The sequence below is a fragment of the Vidua chalybeata genome, chromosome 2 (assembly GCF_026979565.1).
Source record: "Vidua chalybeata isolate OUT-0048 chromosome 2, bVidCha1 merged haplotype, whole genome shotgun sequence".
In the NCBI taxonomy this organism is placed as follows: Eukaryota; Metazoa; Chordata; class Aves; order Passeriformes; family Viduidae; genus Vidua; species Vidua chalybeata.
Genome location: NC_071531.1, coordinates 102,244,965 through 102,261,304, shown reverse-complemented (window position 1 = coordinate 102,261,304; position 16,340 = coordinate 102,244,965). Strand labels below are relative to the sequence as shown.

Genomic DNA, 16,340 nt, shown 5'->3' with positions numbered 1-16,340 from the left:
TGTTATCCCTTATGCTTTCACTGGCATTTCATTCTGCCAGCAAGAGAACAGCTACTCCCAGATCATCACACATCTATACTACCTGCTTATCAACAGGATAAAAATATGTGTTTTCTTACATGGAATGAGGGTTGCATTATTTATTCTACTTAAATTCAATGAGTAAACTTGAGATATGCCTGAATGTGACAAACTAGGAAAACATTGTCTTTCATTAAACTTTTTTCTGAAGTTATTTTTAATGGCAGTGCAGGGATGAACATTCATTATCTCTCCTGCAACTATCTTCTAGTCTGGCATGTGTAAGCCGTAACAGAGAAGAGATTCTATAGAAAGTAGCATCTTACTCTTCAAGGTGCTAATTAAACAGCCAGTTCTCTTCATAAACTGCACTGCTTTTGCCCCTCTTCTCTGCAGGTTTTTGAGAAGAGGAATCAGTCATCTTCCTTGGTAATCTATCTGTGATAGGTGTTTGAGTATCAACATTGCAACACTTTTGCAACCAAATTTAGCAGTTCTTATTTGTTATACTGATTTTTATTGTTGTTATTTTACATCAAAGCTATTCTAGAAATCAGCATGCAAATTGTAGAAGAATAAATCTAGAGAGATTTTGTTCCCTCTGCAAAATAAAATATACTTTGAGTAGAGAAATCACCAAAAGGAGGATTCTCTTAATACAACTTAATTTCTCTTTATTAATTTTTAGCATCCTACAGCTAGGAAAGATAAAATGTTTCCCAAGCAAAGAGCCAGAGGCTTATGGTCTTTCACAGAATTTTTACAAATTATTTTTCAAAACAGTTTTTCTGTTAGGTGAGGAGAAAAGAACTCTTCGACTGTGTGTCACGGACTGAAGTGGTTCATGCCTTAAACATTGTTATGAAGGAGTTTTGCCCATTATAGCAAAAACTGTATAAAGAAGCTACAACCTCAGAAGCCCACCCCTCCTTGAAGATGCCTGACTGGAACTTTGCACTGTGAGGTAAGCCACCTAGATAAGATAAAGGCAACATTATGTTCAATCATCTCAAGTCTGGGGAGAAACAAACAAGGCTGAAGGAAATGAATGCATCCACAAGAAAGCCAAATGCAGCAGAGAACCATCCCTGGCTGGTTGTGAGATGGGGGAGACCACAGCCCACAGAGGCCAGGTTTACACAGACTCTTCCCTACCAAGGGGTGAGGAGGAGGTTTCGGATGTGTGGCGTAACCTCTGATCAGAGGCAATGAACACCCATACTCCCTTACACAAACCAGCCCATCTGTGAAATCCCCAACCCTACAGGCCACATCCACGGGACATTCACATGGGAGGCAGTTTGAGTGGGTGTCATAATTTATCAAAGATCCCAGCTGGCCTGGCCTGAGCATATATTAATCTATTGGATTCTATGCTTTTTGGGGGAGACCTTCACCACCAAGAAGACTAGCTGGAAAGGATCAACAGAACATTGTTGAGATTCACACAGTTGTGATATTTTCTTTGATCTGTCTCTGTCACTCTCTTTCTGTCCCCCCACCTCTTTTCTATTTCTTTCTTTCTCTCTCTCCTTCTCTCTCTCTCTCTCTCGCTCTCTCTCATATTTATAATTAAATAAAACCTGTATTATTGACTTTGGCATATGGTCTTGTTTGCACCTTAATTTGAGCAGAGGTATTTCTAATAACTCTAAAAATTGGACCATAACACAGTGATGGTGCAATAATAAAAGAGGTAAACTCATTATTAGAACAGATTATCATCAGCATTTGCAAATTCACATTTGCAATAGAAATTTCACTAAAAAGAGGAAGAATTCCATTGCATTGTAAGACTGTAGTTTTATCTAAAATATTGCCTAAAAAATGAGGGCAGTCTTTCATTTTCTTAATTCCTGGGATTGTTACAAAACATCCAAATCCTGAAATCATGTTGCAATTACACTCAATTTTTCAATGCTTTTCTATACAAAGAACTTGACTAGAATAGCTATCACAAAATAAGACAGCTATTGTTGACTAGCATTTTGTGTGCAGACGTTAATTATAGACTATTTTTATTATTCTAAAAAGGAGTGTCTATGGAAAGTTCTCCAAGAATAACTGTTAAAGTAAGCTTCTCAAACAAATTCTTCCATTTTGGGCTCTATGTGTTATTTAATGAAAACATTTCTACTCCAACATTAAAAGGTAAAAAATATGGATAGCACTCTTGTGCCCTTCTAACAAAGTACTTAACAGTATTTTTAAGAATACAATTGTTGAGCAAAGTACCTAGAGAAAAAGTGTATATATTAAATGAACTATATGTATTATAACCATTTTTCCAGTAATTCTGTAAATGCCTTCAAAATACCAACATTTAGTTGCTGGTGTTTCCTGTAGTAGTATAAAGCAAGCGGAGAAATCATGATCTAGTCATTACTGAAATAAAAGAAGGGAATGGAAAGAAAATATGAACTGTACTAGAAAAAGTCAGAGAAATGTGGGGGAAACACTAGAAATTTGCTTCACTTGTAAGAGAAATGAAATAGTGAACAGAAGAAAGGAACTTTAGTCTGACCTCATGCTTGTATAAAAACTTTTCATTTAAATGGATTTACTATAGTATAAGAGCTGTGTTAATGAATCACAGAATCACAGAAAGCTTTAGGTTGGAAGGGACCTTAAAGTCCATCTCATTCCACCCCCTGCCATGGGCAGGGACACCTTTCATTAGACCAGGTCGCTCAGAGCCCCATCCAGCCTGGCCTTGAACACTTCCAGGGATGAGTCAGCCACAGCTGCTCTGGGCAATCCATGCCATCATGCTCACTGTAAAGAATTTCTTCCATATGTGTAAACCTAAATTTTCCCTCTTTCAGTTTGAACCCATTTTTCCTTGTCCTGTCACTACATTTTCTGATGAAGAGTCCTTCTCCTGCCTCCCTTCAGATACTAGAAAGCTGCTGTGAGTTGTCCATGCAACCTTCTCTTTTCCAGGCTGAACAGCCCCAAATCTCTTAGCCTGTCTTCATCAGGGAGGTACTCCAGCCCTCCATCACCTTGGTGGTCTCCTCTGGACTCAGTCCAACAGGTCGATGTCCTTCCTGTGCTGGGACCTCAGAGCTGGATGCAGCCTTGCAGGTGGGGTGTCACCAGAGTGGGGTGGAGGGGCAGAATCCCCTCTCTTCCCTGCTGCCCACAGGACTTTGGATGCAGCCCAGCACAAGGTGGGGGGGGGGGGTTTGGGTTTCCAGCACACACAGCCAGGGTATGTTAGTTTTCATCAACCATCAGTATTAATAACATCCTATCGCCTATCCTTTAATTTAATTCCATACTGCCATTTCTTAACATTCCCCAGGCTTATAACTTTTCCACCAGACTCTTGCCATATTTAAATGTTATATCAAGACAACATTTCCACCACTGTCTGACTAAATAATAAAGCAGTTCTACTGAAATCAATGAACCTTTGTACTTGCCTAAAGCTATGATGTGCTGGGACACACAAAAAACTTTTCTGTTTTCAATGGGAGAGTTTTGATTTTATTAAATGCATGCCATGATGCCAGTAATATATACTGGACATACATACATACATACATATATGTATGCAGATTTTTAAAAGAAATATTACTTGCATTCTGTATACATCTTTTCCACATGAAAAATAAACTAAGATTTTGCCATGAAGAGCATCATGGCATCCTACTTCCTTGCTCTCCATTAAAATAGCTGTTCGAGATTTTATTTATAAATTTTTATTTATAAATTTTGTTGCCCTCTAACAAAATATAGCCATCATTGCTGTTCTGATTACCAAAAAAATACTTGTGATACTTTTCTTGTTATAGAACTGCTTTACATCATTGGTAATGCATTTTTAAGATGTCATTGGAAACTACTCAGATACACTATTAACTGTCAAGATGAGTAATTTTCCTTGATTCATAAATTTAAAGAACCGTTACACCACCTGTATATTTAACAAAAAAACTCTCATCGTCTGGTGTAAAATAATAACATAATAAAAACGTTTTGAAGGTCACCGTGTGACCCATCTCCTGCTGTAGGTGGGATTCTGTCCAATCCAGCTGTACAGACAGGCACACAAGGAGTCACTGTGACTTCTTTCGCCTTAAAACAGCGCCTCGCCCTCACATGGCTTTTTTGTTAGCCGGAATATCCAAATGTTTGTTCCGTGATTTCACCCCGTTTTCCCCTACTTCCTCTCTGGGGGGATTTGCATGAGGGAAACGCACCAACAGGGACAACGCTCTTCTTAGAGAAATTAAATCTTTTCCTAACGAAAAGTTTATTCTGTTGCAACAAATGTCCTTGAGTTTATAAAGAAGTCCCAGGTTAAAAATAAATAAATTAACAAAACGGAGAGAAGAACTGCTGGATTCAACACAACACAGCCCCCGGGATGCGCGGGGTCATTGCGGGGGCGGTAGAGGAGAGGGATGCTCTCGGAACCGCAGCCCGCCGCGGCTCCCCGCTGTAGGGCGGGCGAGCGGGCGGGTGGCCAGGGCACATCCCCGCGTCAAGCCCCGGGTCCTGCGTTCGGAGCGGGGAGACGCCTCCTCGGACACGTTAAAAGTTTGAGGCGGCTCCGGCTTCGGAGGAGGCAGAGCACGGCCGGTTACTGTAAGAGCTCCGCGGGCGCTGAGCCCCCGGCCCGCCGGGCACCGCCCCACGCCGCCGCCGCGGGAAGATGGCGAGCCGCAGCCTGCGCCTGCTGCTCCTCGTTTACGTGGGGTTCCTGAGCTGTAAGTGGCCGCGTCCCTGTCCCACGGGGCTATCGCGAACCGCCGCCTCGGGGAGCTCCCCGGGCTTTCCGACGCGCTACGGCGCTGAGCTGTGGGGGGACGGTCCCCGAGAAATCTTTGTGTATGTTGAGGGGGATGGCTCCTAGACGTGTCGCTTCCCCTCCCTCATCCCGGAGCGAGAGGAGCCAAATCGCGTCTCCAAGAGCGAAACGCAAACGAGCGCGTCCCCCGCCACAGCCGGGGCGGTGTGCGCTGATTCTTTCCGTGTGTCTTTCCATGCTTTCGCTCAGATGTAACCTGTTTAAGGCCGGCCTGGTTAAGTGCAAGTCAGCGGCCGTCTGCCGCCGAGCAAACTTTAGGATGCGGGCTGAATAGTTTGTTTTTCTGATGGCCTTTACAAGGTGAATGAACGAGGGGCGGGAGCGCGTTTTCTGTTGCCAGCACTGGATGCTGCATCTTCGGAACAGTCTTGAGTTTCCAGTATTTTTATGGTCCTAACTCCTTAAAAACAAAGGAGTGAGGTTAGAATAAGTTGAGCAAAGATTCCCCTGCTGGAAAGCACACATAAATAATAGGAAAAAGCAGATATGTGCAGCACATACCTGCAGAGAACCACTGAATTAACACAGTGTTAGTAGTGCCAGTTGTGATAAGGCTGTCACTTTCAGATCATGTCTTACAGTGCTTCTGTTCTATGCTTTTTGTGTTTTACTGATGTTTGGGGAAAGGGCTGTACACGAAAATAGTGTTTTGAAAAGACTTATGTTGCACCATCTTCCAATGAAATGACCAACTAGAACCAGCCCAGGATGGGTTCTCAATCCATTGCAGACGTGGAACATCCATGGTACTGATGCTGGGTATATTTTGAGGTTTACCTTTCATTCCTCTTAACAGAATGTTACCTAACAGAAAGCTCTGTGTATGTAAACTCCCCCCCCCCTTTTTTTTTTTTTTTTTTTTCAGAGTCCTGCAGTGGAGATACTTGAACTTATGCATGTCTGATAGGTCTTTGGCTTGCAAATATTTTTTTCCTCTCTTTTTTCTCCTACAAGATTTTATGGAAATGTTGGGCTGTTAAATGAACAGCTAGTGCAGAAATTCTCTTTCACATAGTAACTAATAATAATAAACAACATGGTCTTTTCTTTTATACTTCATTTCTTCTGAATTGCATGATATATCTGAGCAGGTGAAACTGCTGTGATTTTTTTTGGCGACAGATTTCAGTGTGTTCAGGCAGCTCAGCCTTCTGATTAGTTGTCTGTTGGCAGTGCTGGCTTTGACTGCTAATATGCGTGCAATACAGTGCATCAAAGTCTGGTGCCTTACATTGTTATCAGACTTGGAGGTTTCTTCTTGGTGGGCTTTTTTTCCCTTACTGTCCCAATTCCAAAGAAACACTAGGTGGAAAGCAAGTTTACAAGAAAGGTGCTGATAAGAAATCTTTTCATGAAGAAAGTGATTGTAGGTGCATGAGTGTGCAAATGCCTATTGTTTGTGGGAGCCAGAGGAAACCCAGGAAGAAATCAAGGAACCAGAAGTCTGCTGCTGCTCCTGTGGCTGGAATGTGTTTGCATGAACAGTAAGGCTGAGTAATTCAGGTGTCCAAGTCAGGCATATGGGCTAAGCAGTCTCTTATGTGGGACCCATGTGTTCTGGAGATGGTGGGGAATGGGCAGAAACTAGTGAGGAAAAGGAAGCAGTGATACCTCACAAGCAGCATAGGGGTTGGCCTCTTCTCCCAGGCAAACAGTAAGGTGGCAAAAGGACACACCATCAGGCTGAGGCAGGGGAGGATGTCAGGAAGAACATGGAAAAGGTTGTTAAGCATTGGCATGGGCTCTCAGGGAGGTGGTAGGGTCACCATCCCTGGAAATGTTCAAGAAACAGCTGGATGTGGCACACTCAGTGCCCTGGTTGTGAAGGTAGTGATTGGTCAAAGGTTGGACTCAATGATCTTAGAGATCTTTTCCAGCCTAAATGGTTCTGCAATTCTGTGGTTAAATTCTGGAGTAGGTATAGAGCTTTCTTGGTAGCTGAGCTGCAGAAATTAAAACCTGTGTAGGTTGGTCACAGGGCATCAGCATAGCCAAGGCAGATGATGTTTGAATTGCTTTTTATTGAGAACTTGCTAAGAAATATTCATGCAGAAATTGTAATTTCTGTGAGCTAATCTTCCCTTCCACATTTAATTTAGGGAAAGTAAGGGAGCTGGGAGTCTTTAATCATGTTCTCTCTCAGCACAAGCTTCTGGAATTGACATCTCAAAGTTGTAAAAGGTGCTGCAGCGTAAGACTTGTGAGGTCTGTTGGCAAGACAGAATATGTACAAAAAATGTTATTAACCATCATGGCTTCATGGGGAGGTAGTATGTACTGACCAAATGGCCTTTCTGAGACGCATCTAGGTGTGATTTTTCTTAATATTAGTGCACATTGAAATTAGATTTCAGCTGGTGATTCTGGAAGCAAATGCAGTACAATATGTGTGTGTGAGGACAATGCAGAGGCAGTAAAAAGTAGTCTTACCTAAATATTTGACGGAGCTCACTGGGGTAGTTTGAGCAGTAAGTAAGGTGATATTTTGTTTATTTATTTTGGCTCAAGAAAACCCCACTCCTTAATTCTCAGAAATCTTTCACTCAGATACAGAGATTCTAGACCAAAGAAGCCTTTTGTTACTTTTCCCCCCCAACCCTGACAAAAAAATCATAAAGCATGACTGCATTGCCGTAAGATGTGACAGTGGAAATGTTTAAACTATGCTTTCTTGACTATATGTGATAGACAACTGATGTACTCAAAATGGAGACTATTGTCAACCCTCCGCCTTTTGTTGAACCCTCTTTGTTTGCTGGATTAGCTCGGTAGGAACTAATTTCTAAATTAGGCCATATTCAGGTAAGATGGGGTTTCTTAAATTTGTAAGACTGCATACTTCTCTAGTAATATCTGTTTAACTTAATGCTGTAAAGCAGACAGCCTTGTTTTGGAGCAGGAGTGGGGGAAGAGGCATTAACTGAATGTTCATTCTCTTGCTGGTTTGGGTGAGAAGCAGTATTTCTTTGCTAAAGGCTGCTCAAGGTTTAGAAATGTGCACAGACTCTTAGACACTACAATGTAAGTTGTAGGAGGATAATAAACTGCTAATATATTAATAAACAAATGAAAACTAAGTACAAAAAAGCAATGTTTGTTTCTAGTATTCAGCCTAACATTTTTCATTGATGACTGTGGTGAGACTGCATAAGATACCCAGATGCTTCTGAAACTGACACAAATTTACATGGTAGGAAAGACTATTTCTGTCTTTACAAGGGATACATGCTTCTCTCTAGCTTATTTAGTAACCTTTACAATTTTGCCCTCTTGCTTAGATCCTCACGCCTCAGAAGAAACTGGCTGTGAGTTACTGGCATGTCTCTCAGAAATCATGGCTTTTGCTGCATTTCAGCAAGTCATGCTGTTTTCCTGGGCATGCTGCTTAGAAGGGGCTCTGTATTCCTGAGAGGGTTCAGGCACAAGTGTTGCTGTTCTGTCTCCCTCCTGTCTCTCTCCAGCAGAGAGGAGGCAGAGAGAGCTCTTCCTTGGTTGGCCCCATGGTATCATTCTTCTAGGTTGCTGGCGCCACAGACTACTTTTGGATGCGCAAAAGAGAAAATGAGGGTGGCTGTCTTCCCTCACTGTATACAGGAGACAAGAAACATGCCTGGAAATGTTACATCAAGACAGTTGCAATTCCTTGTTTCTTTTTTAAGGTGAACTTATGCAAGCGGAGAATTTTGTTATTTCTTGGCCTCCGAGGTCCTGTTTTCTCAGCTTTAAAGTTGCAACAACTCTTTGTTCATGTTGTAGGATACATATTTCTGGTAATTGTGAATATCATAGGGCATCTGGCATTAATAATGACAGTTAAAACTACCACTGTGATTGGCAAATCTAATTGAGCCTGGATGAGGTCTTCCTATTGGCTATTTAACTGAATTACACAAAGATATTTATGTGATTATTTCCTGTATTACACCAGTAATTCCTGCTGCAGCCTATTTTGGTAGCTTCCAGGTTCTGCTTCAGAAACTGGGTGATGCCAGTGCAAATGATTTGGTGAGAATACAGAAGTAGTTGTATTTTGACATCATCTTTTCAATTGATTGATTTAACAGAACACCTGGTTTCATCTTTCATGACCGAGAGCTACTAAACTTGTCTGTTTTCACTGACTAACTCCAAATGTTATTTGGGGTGTGTGCAGACCTGTTTTTAAAGAAGTGAACTAAAAACATTACAGCAGACACTTACCCTTCCTCCAAGGGTTCCCCAGGTGCTTTAATTTCTTCTCAAGTGCTAGTGGTCTCTAGGGAGAAGTCCTCTTGTGAAGTATGGGAGAATGTTCTTGTACATCTGATATTAAGAAAATTCAGTTTCCTCATAAATTCACATGAGTAAATAATAGTAGTATTTCTTCACTGAAGATAGACAGCGACATGCATGCAAAACTTCTGCAGCAGCAGTAAGCAAGCTTCCTTTGTTCGAGGGGGAATAGATTTGGGTTGATAGTGCTTTTAGAGAGCCAGGAACAACTAGTAATATAGTTCTGCAGTTGGGATGTAAAATTTTCCATCTGGTATGATCTACTTAGAATCCATCAACACTCAAAATGTAATCCTCATGTTGGAGCACTTCTGAAGACACTTGCTCCCTGCACATGGTGAACCCTTTTAGGAACACTTTTCTTAAAGTAAGGCTTAGTGTCATACTTTCCCTTAGAAATGTTAGAGGTGACTCCAGTACAAATGCTTACGTAAAGGAAGGTTACTTAGAAATGTGCACACAGCCAGAAATGTCCACATTGCAATATAAATATCTTGTATATTAAAGCAGTTGAAGCACAAGGTAGACATAAGTATTTGTCCTTGCAGACTGTTTTCCAGGGCCATATGGAATGGCTAAACTCCCTTGAAGTTATATAATGATATCAAGCAAAACAAAATTTGCATAAAATAGTGTCCTTGTGGATGTGTACAATGAGCTTTCTTACTGCTGTTTTTTCTTGTTTTGCTGTTTTTTTTTTTTTCTCCACCATGTTAACTTTGTGGCAGTTTTGCATATGTGTGGGAAAAGAGATTGTTTACACGTTCTTACTGTCTAGTTCAGTGGCTAGTTCAGTTCTAGTTCAGTACCATGGGGAGAGCACTTTAATGGAAACTGAGGGAAGTGTTATGTGGAAGCTGTTTATTTTGTTTCAAGTCATTCATTCTATTCTGGTTAGCTCACCCCCTCTCCCACCCCACTTTTGATAAGCTAACTTTGTTACAGTTTTACTTTCTAGCATGCCTTCTCCCATCCCCAGTACTTTTGAAAGAACCATCAGTTTCAGCAAAATACTTCTGCAGAAAAGCCTGTCACATCTTCCTCAAAGCACTGTGATTGTTCTGTAATTCAACTTCAGGAAGCTTAAAGCAAATATTATGGTGTCTTGTAATCAAGACAAATTATTTGTTTCCTTCATCTAAATGCTAGGGTTTTTTAGAGAATGGAATATATATTTGAAAGAATGAGACAGCAGATGAGGCTGTAGAAGCATTTGAATGATTGCCATTGCTTGTGCTCACCTGTATTTCCAAAGTCATTTTTTTTCCTGAAGGACACCAGCTAATTTTGTCACCTCTATGCACACAATATATCATCAAGCACTCAAGTACTTACATAAAATTTCTTAAACTGGGCAGAAAGTAAGCTTGGCAGCTGAACATCTGGTCCTGTTCACTTGTTGGTTTCTAACACAGTGGGAGGTGGAGGAGCTTTTGGAGAAAGAAGAAGGGGAAAATGGCAATTTCTGAAAAGAGCAAGTCATATAACAGTCATAGTTGTTGAACTAGTAAGTCTGTAAACCTTTCTGGTTAATAAAAACTAAAGCAGGCATCCAATTTCTCCCAATGATTATTTGCAGGAAAACATAAAAAAAAAAAATCTGGTACTGAACCTTTTTGAATTATTCCTTTTTAGAAGTTCAAAATATAACAGTTTTCAGGAAGAGATGGGAAAATAAAACTTGAATTGAAATAGCTACAATTTGATTCTGATTGTTTAAAGAGGCACAAAATGGTGAGATTTGAGCTGGCAAGAACAGACCCTACAAGTATGAAGTTTCTATAGATCTCTTTCATAGCCCTTAGGTGGATTAACTTCTTAAGGATTGAAAATGCTTTTGACCCCATCCAAACCACTGCGTCAGATTCAAAGGGGAACAAAATGTATTATTGTCTGGATGGAAAAATTATGTATCATATTTTTTTTTATACTAGATAATTTTAACAAAACAGGCTATATTTGTTGTTCACAAACTTCTAATATACTTGGAGGTAATGATGGAAAATTCCTGAGAAATTGCATTTGGTCAAATTAATATAATATACAAACCAAAATTATTGTATCTCAGCCTGCAGAAAGTGCCCAGTATGAACTGGGAGACAATCTTGGGGGTGTTATGCAGACTTGTGTATGTTTGTTAGAGTTCAACAAGTGTTTGTGTTTGGCACACTTGTAAAAATATGAGGACAATATATGCAGTGTGAGAAACGACCGCTCACTTTAAAATTTCAAAGGTTTACTGAACCTTAACAAATACAACAAATGACTGAATAAGGAGAAAGAGCAGTGCTGAGAGCATGGAACTAAACCGCCACATGCTCAACCACAAAATGGCTGCTCCACCTTTTATACTCCTGGTGTTGCATGAGGTAAGCCTAACACCTCCCAAAGTCCGTCAGTCAACTCTTCTTCACCGTCCACTGGTGGAGATTCCTTTCTTGCAATTTGACTGGAGGTCAGGTGTTGCCATGCCACACCCCTTAGCAACAAGCCTGCCCTCTCCACAAATGCCCCGGCTACCAAGGCCATCCAGTGGCAACAATAAAATGGGGAGGGGAAAGAGGGGTATGGGGAGAACATATCACAATAACATAACTATACATCAATAAAACTTCTCTTACCATACACATAATATTCATCCTTTAATTGCGAGAGCCATATCTATAACATGAAGAAAAACAGCATTTTAATGCCTATTATGTGAGGCAGACAGTAGTTTGCCACTAGAATGTATAGACAGTACTTGTCTTTGGAGGCCCTGTCTCAAAAGCCTTCTAGTAACTAGCAAAAATGAGTAAAAAATGTTGTAGGTTAGGATTTTTCCTTTTTTTTTCTTCTTTCTCTCAGGGCATCTTCTTCCATTTGTTGCCTAAGAGAGGATAATGATGATACTTATGAGACAAAAGATGTGGCTGAGAGGAGGAGGACGAGGAGGGGGAAGGGTGCAGTTGGCCACCCTCTTAGCTGGCGGGCTTTCTCTTGGGAAGTGCAGAGATACCATGTGATTTTGGCTGGGGGGGTGGGGAGGGGCTGGTCACTGGAACTAGGCTCAACTCCTTCCTCTCTCTTGCTCTCGGGACCAGAGAAGAATGGTCGGGCTAGTGCTGCTGCAGGGAGAATTTGCTGCCTCCACAGAGTTCTGTCGTTCACTGCTTCTTTTACTGTGAGTGAGCCTTTGATCGTAAGAGGGGCTGTTGGACTGATACCTTTTCAACACCCGACCTCGCTGGAAAGGACCCTCATCATCAGCTCAGGTGCCTTAGGAAAAAACCCGGGACCCCAGCCCATTGTGAAGGACGCATCTCCTGGCTGCCACTCTGCAGCTCCGCTGCTTTAGGCTTTTTGCCTACACGTTAACCTAACAGCCTGTGCCTGCCCAGATATGCCGTGGCTCCAGAGTTTTTGCTTTATCTTGTTTTGTCACCCTAGTTGTGCTCGCCTCTGCTGTTCCAGCCTTCTGCTCCGAGGTTCCTGCTATAATCCATAGTGCCATCTGGAGGGGCACTGGGACTGGCTGCCCCCACCCCCGCCATGAGTTTGTAAAGGAAGCCCCTTTTCTATATGTCCCGCCAGCCCACCCGCGATCGCTGCTTGGCGAGGTGGCTGAGCTCCTGCTACAGCGCCCCCTACAGCAATGGGGAATCATCGCACCTGCCCGGCCAGGGGCCAACAGCGCCCCTGCTGGCTGTGACCATAACTACACCAAAGGGGAGATTGCTTGGTGGACGAGAGAAAGCTGTTATTGGGTCTCTAGGGATTCTTCTGCTTGTTGCTGCTGTTGTTGTTGTTTGTTTGCATTTGTGAGAAACGACTGCTCACTTTAAAAAATTTTAAAGGTTTATTTCAACCTAAACAAAAAAATACAACAAAAGGACTAAATAAGGAAAAACAGCGTTGGAAGCCTCCCCGTGGCTGGCTACCACGTGGCTAGCTCATCTTCAAGATGGATGCTTCGTCTTTTATATCTCTAGCCCCTCCTAGAGCCTTGTCAGTCAACTCCGTCCTTGCTGTCCAGTGGTGGAGGTCACTTTCTTACATTCTAATAGGAGGTCAGGTGTAACAAGCTAACCTTCTCAAACGCCCGGATTACCAAGACCATCCCATGATAACACATGCTAGATGGGGACACATTGCAGTAACATAACTATACATTTATAAAACTTCTTTTAGCATACACATAATGTTCACCCCTTAATTGTGAGACCCAACCCTCTCATTACTCATCTGTAACATGTTGTCATATATATAAATACTTTCAAGTAAAGAACTGTTATTCCTTTTCCTGTATCTTTACCTGAAAGCCTTGTAATTTCGAAGTTATAATAATTTGGAGGGAAGGGGAATCATATTTTCCATTCCAAGGGAGGTTCCTACCTTGATTGGCAGGCACCTGTCTTTGAAACCAAGACAAAAAAATTCTAAAATTATATCTGTAGAATGTATTGGTGTGTTTAGGTGCATGTTCTGGGTCACTTTTGTGCTCTAGTACCTTTACTGTTTTCCATAAAATGGTCTTAACAGTAAATATTGATTCTTTGCACTTTAGACTATTGGGCCACTTAAGCTGATTTTTCTGCCCTTTCTCCAGTCTGTGAGGAGGCCACCAACAAAGGAGATAAGTTCTCTCTTAAACTCCTGGCTTGTTTGTGTCTCTCGTTTAATGTACCCCTGAGCTAGATTGACTGGGATTTTGGGAAGCGTGATAGGACTTTGATTCAGCTTTGATACTGTCCAAAACAGTGGTGCTGAGCACTTCTGAAACTGGGATTCAAGCAAGTCCAAGTTATTTAATAACAAAAAGCAGTATTTTGTATTTGGGCAGTCTGATTCCCTGCCTAAATAGAGAAAAGTCTGGGTGGGGATGAGAAGTGATGGCTTTGGTGTGAGGACATAGGAGCACTGCTGGCCAGGAATCCCTGCAGTGCTTCCCTCTTAGGATGGTGAGGCCCTGGCACAGGTTGCCCAGAGAAGCTGTGGCTGCCTCATTCCTGAAAGAGTCCAAGGCCAGGTTGGGTGGGGCTTGGAACAACCTGGTCTAGTGGAAGGTGTCCCTGCCCATGGCAGAGGGGGCAGAACAAGATCTATTGTTCTTGTAGAAGAAGGTATATATTCTTTAATAACTTCCTCCAGATACATGCCTATTGTTTAATTCTTTGAAACATACAAGTTTCCAGTCAGGAATTTATACTGCATATGAACAACTCCATCTTGTTTCAGATGTTTGCAACACTTGTAGGAATGATTAAATAGAAGAGGATTATCCCTAAACCCAAAATATTAGATTATCAAAGAGAGACATCTCTGATGTAAAGTAGGGAGATGCATCTGTAGTGGAAATATGGTTAAATATCAAAAAGTGGCCTTTTGGGCTGAAGTAGTGTATGGTTTTGTTACATGACAGTCTAAGAAGCCTTCACATAATTCCACTTATAAATCAATTGCTTTTTTTTTTTCCCTCCCTTTCATAAACAAGGGATGTCCTGTACATCAGCTAGTGCTGTTTGAATCATATGATACAGAGGTTTTCTGAAATGTATTAGGCATAAAGAGTAAATGGAATTATTCTCTATGTGTTCAATGAAGTCTTGTTGAAATGATGACTCAGGGGTATTTGCATCATTTGTTGAAATGATGGCTCAGGGGTGTTGTTGAAATGATGGCTCAGGGGTATTTGCAGAATTCAGAATACCAAGTGAAGATGAAAATACATAATCCATTCATGCAGGTCAACTCCTGCTAATGTCTCCATTCCTTTACTTCCTCACAGTCTTTTCCACTTTGATTGTTCTTCCTTCAAGTCATCCAAACATTACCCATTTTTTATCCTGAACTTTGCTAATAACCATTGTCTTGTCTAAAATGGGACATGCAATAGACTAAAAGTGCACATAGGAGTAAACTCTTGGTATTGTACTAAAGTCTACATATGAAATGTCACACCTTAGTGAACAAAATTCAGTATCTGTGGCACTTAAATATTCTCTAGCTGCCAACACATGTATGCTTTACTAAGTCTACACATACAGTATGTAAACAGAGGTTAATGTATTTGTCTTTGATAGCAGTTGTCTTCAGACTCTTTCAATAAATAGTATTTTGGGGGCTAAAAAAAGTAATCTGGGGAAGCTCTGTCAACAGGGAATCAGCACTGTTTGTAGAGACTGACAAGATTTTTTCAGCTCTGCTTTTTCCCTGCCACTGCACATTGTTTCTTATGTCATTTATGTTCCAGTTGTGTCCCTAGCTGAGTCCTCAAAACAGGAACAATCCTCATGCAGTTACTACTCACTTTCCGGTTGTGTTTAAATTCTTAGCCACCTTTTTAAGGGGTAGAGAAGGGAAGGAAAACAGTGCTACAGAGGCTTTGACTAGTTGCTGAAAGACAGTGGCTTTCTAACATAAGTAGCTGTTGGGAGGATTGATTTTTGTGAGAGAAGAATAAAGTGATGCCTCTGTAACCATTTGCACATATTTAAAGTTTATTCAAATATTTTGAAGGCTATATGAACTGAGAAAGAGGAGGGGGACAGCCAGTTCTTTTGTAAGTACAGACTTTCAGGTGCAGAACATATTTCCTGAGCTAACCTTGTCTCAAGGCATGCTATTTAAATAGTATGTTCAGTGTAGATATATTAGTAACTTAAACACTCTCAGTTTTGGAATGGGACTAATCACTTTTGAAATGGGAAAAATTATCTACTGCTTTGTGGTGCTATTAAAGCTGCAATTGAATTCCCTGTACCTTTATGGAGCCCCGCTGAAATCTTGCATGCAAAAAAAATCTGGTTATTTTAGATTGCCAGTTGTGTTGACTGAAGGGTAGACAGTTCATTCTTAAGCTGCCTCTGCTGTGGAATGGGATACATGTGCTGGGTGGATATATAATCTCCAAGAAAGTTTTAAAATGGGACAAGAGGCTTTGTTATAAAATTAGACTGTTTAAGTAGAAGATATGTGTAGACTTGGCTATGAAGAGTTGCATACAAAGAGTTGCATTACATATCTGTAAACTCTCAAGTGGATAGTCTTTCCTGTATAAGAGTAATTAATTTTGTCCTGTAAAGAACCTATTCCATTTCTGCCTTAAAACAACACCTGACGCTCATAAACATAAACAATAAAAACTTACGGGCTTGTTTTTCAAAGGTTCTTTCAGCAAAACTGTTGAACTTTGACTGAGTTGGTGGTGAGTTTCTCTTTGGGAAGAGAAATGCTGGTAGCAATGTAT

The 16,340-nt window shown here is 41.2% G+C and overlaps 1 protein-coding gene and 1 long non-coding RNA gene across 3 annotated transcripts in view; one reads left to right on the top strand and one right to left on the bottom strand.

Annotated features, from left to right (window-relative positions):
- Positions 1-4,481: 4,481 nt before the first annotated feature.
- Positions 4,482-16,340, top strand: part of JAM2 (junctional adhesion molecule 2) — a 45,612-nt gene continuing 33,753 nt past the window's right edge. For both annotated transcript variants that reach the window (XM_053936302.1, XM_053936303.1), the window contains exon 1: positions 4,482-4,739. In XM_053936302.1, the coding sequence (XP_053792277.1) occupies positions 4,685-4,739 (55 nt within the window). In that variant the 5' untranslated portion in view covers positions 4,482-4,684. The remainder of the gene's footprint in view (positions 4,740-16,340) is intronic.
- Positions 6,842-11,541, bottom strand: LOC128784569 (uncharacterized). Its single transcript, XR_008429539.1, has 4 exons — positions 11,456-11,541; positions 10,448-10,542; positions 9,041-9,142; positions 6,842-7,047 (listed from the first exon to the last, which is right to left on the bottom strand). It is a non-coding gene; the product is annotated as an uncharacterized LOC128784569 (long non-coding RNA).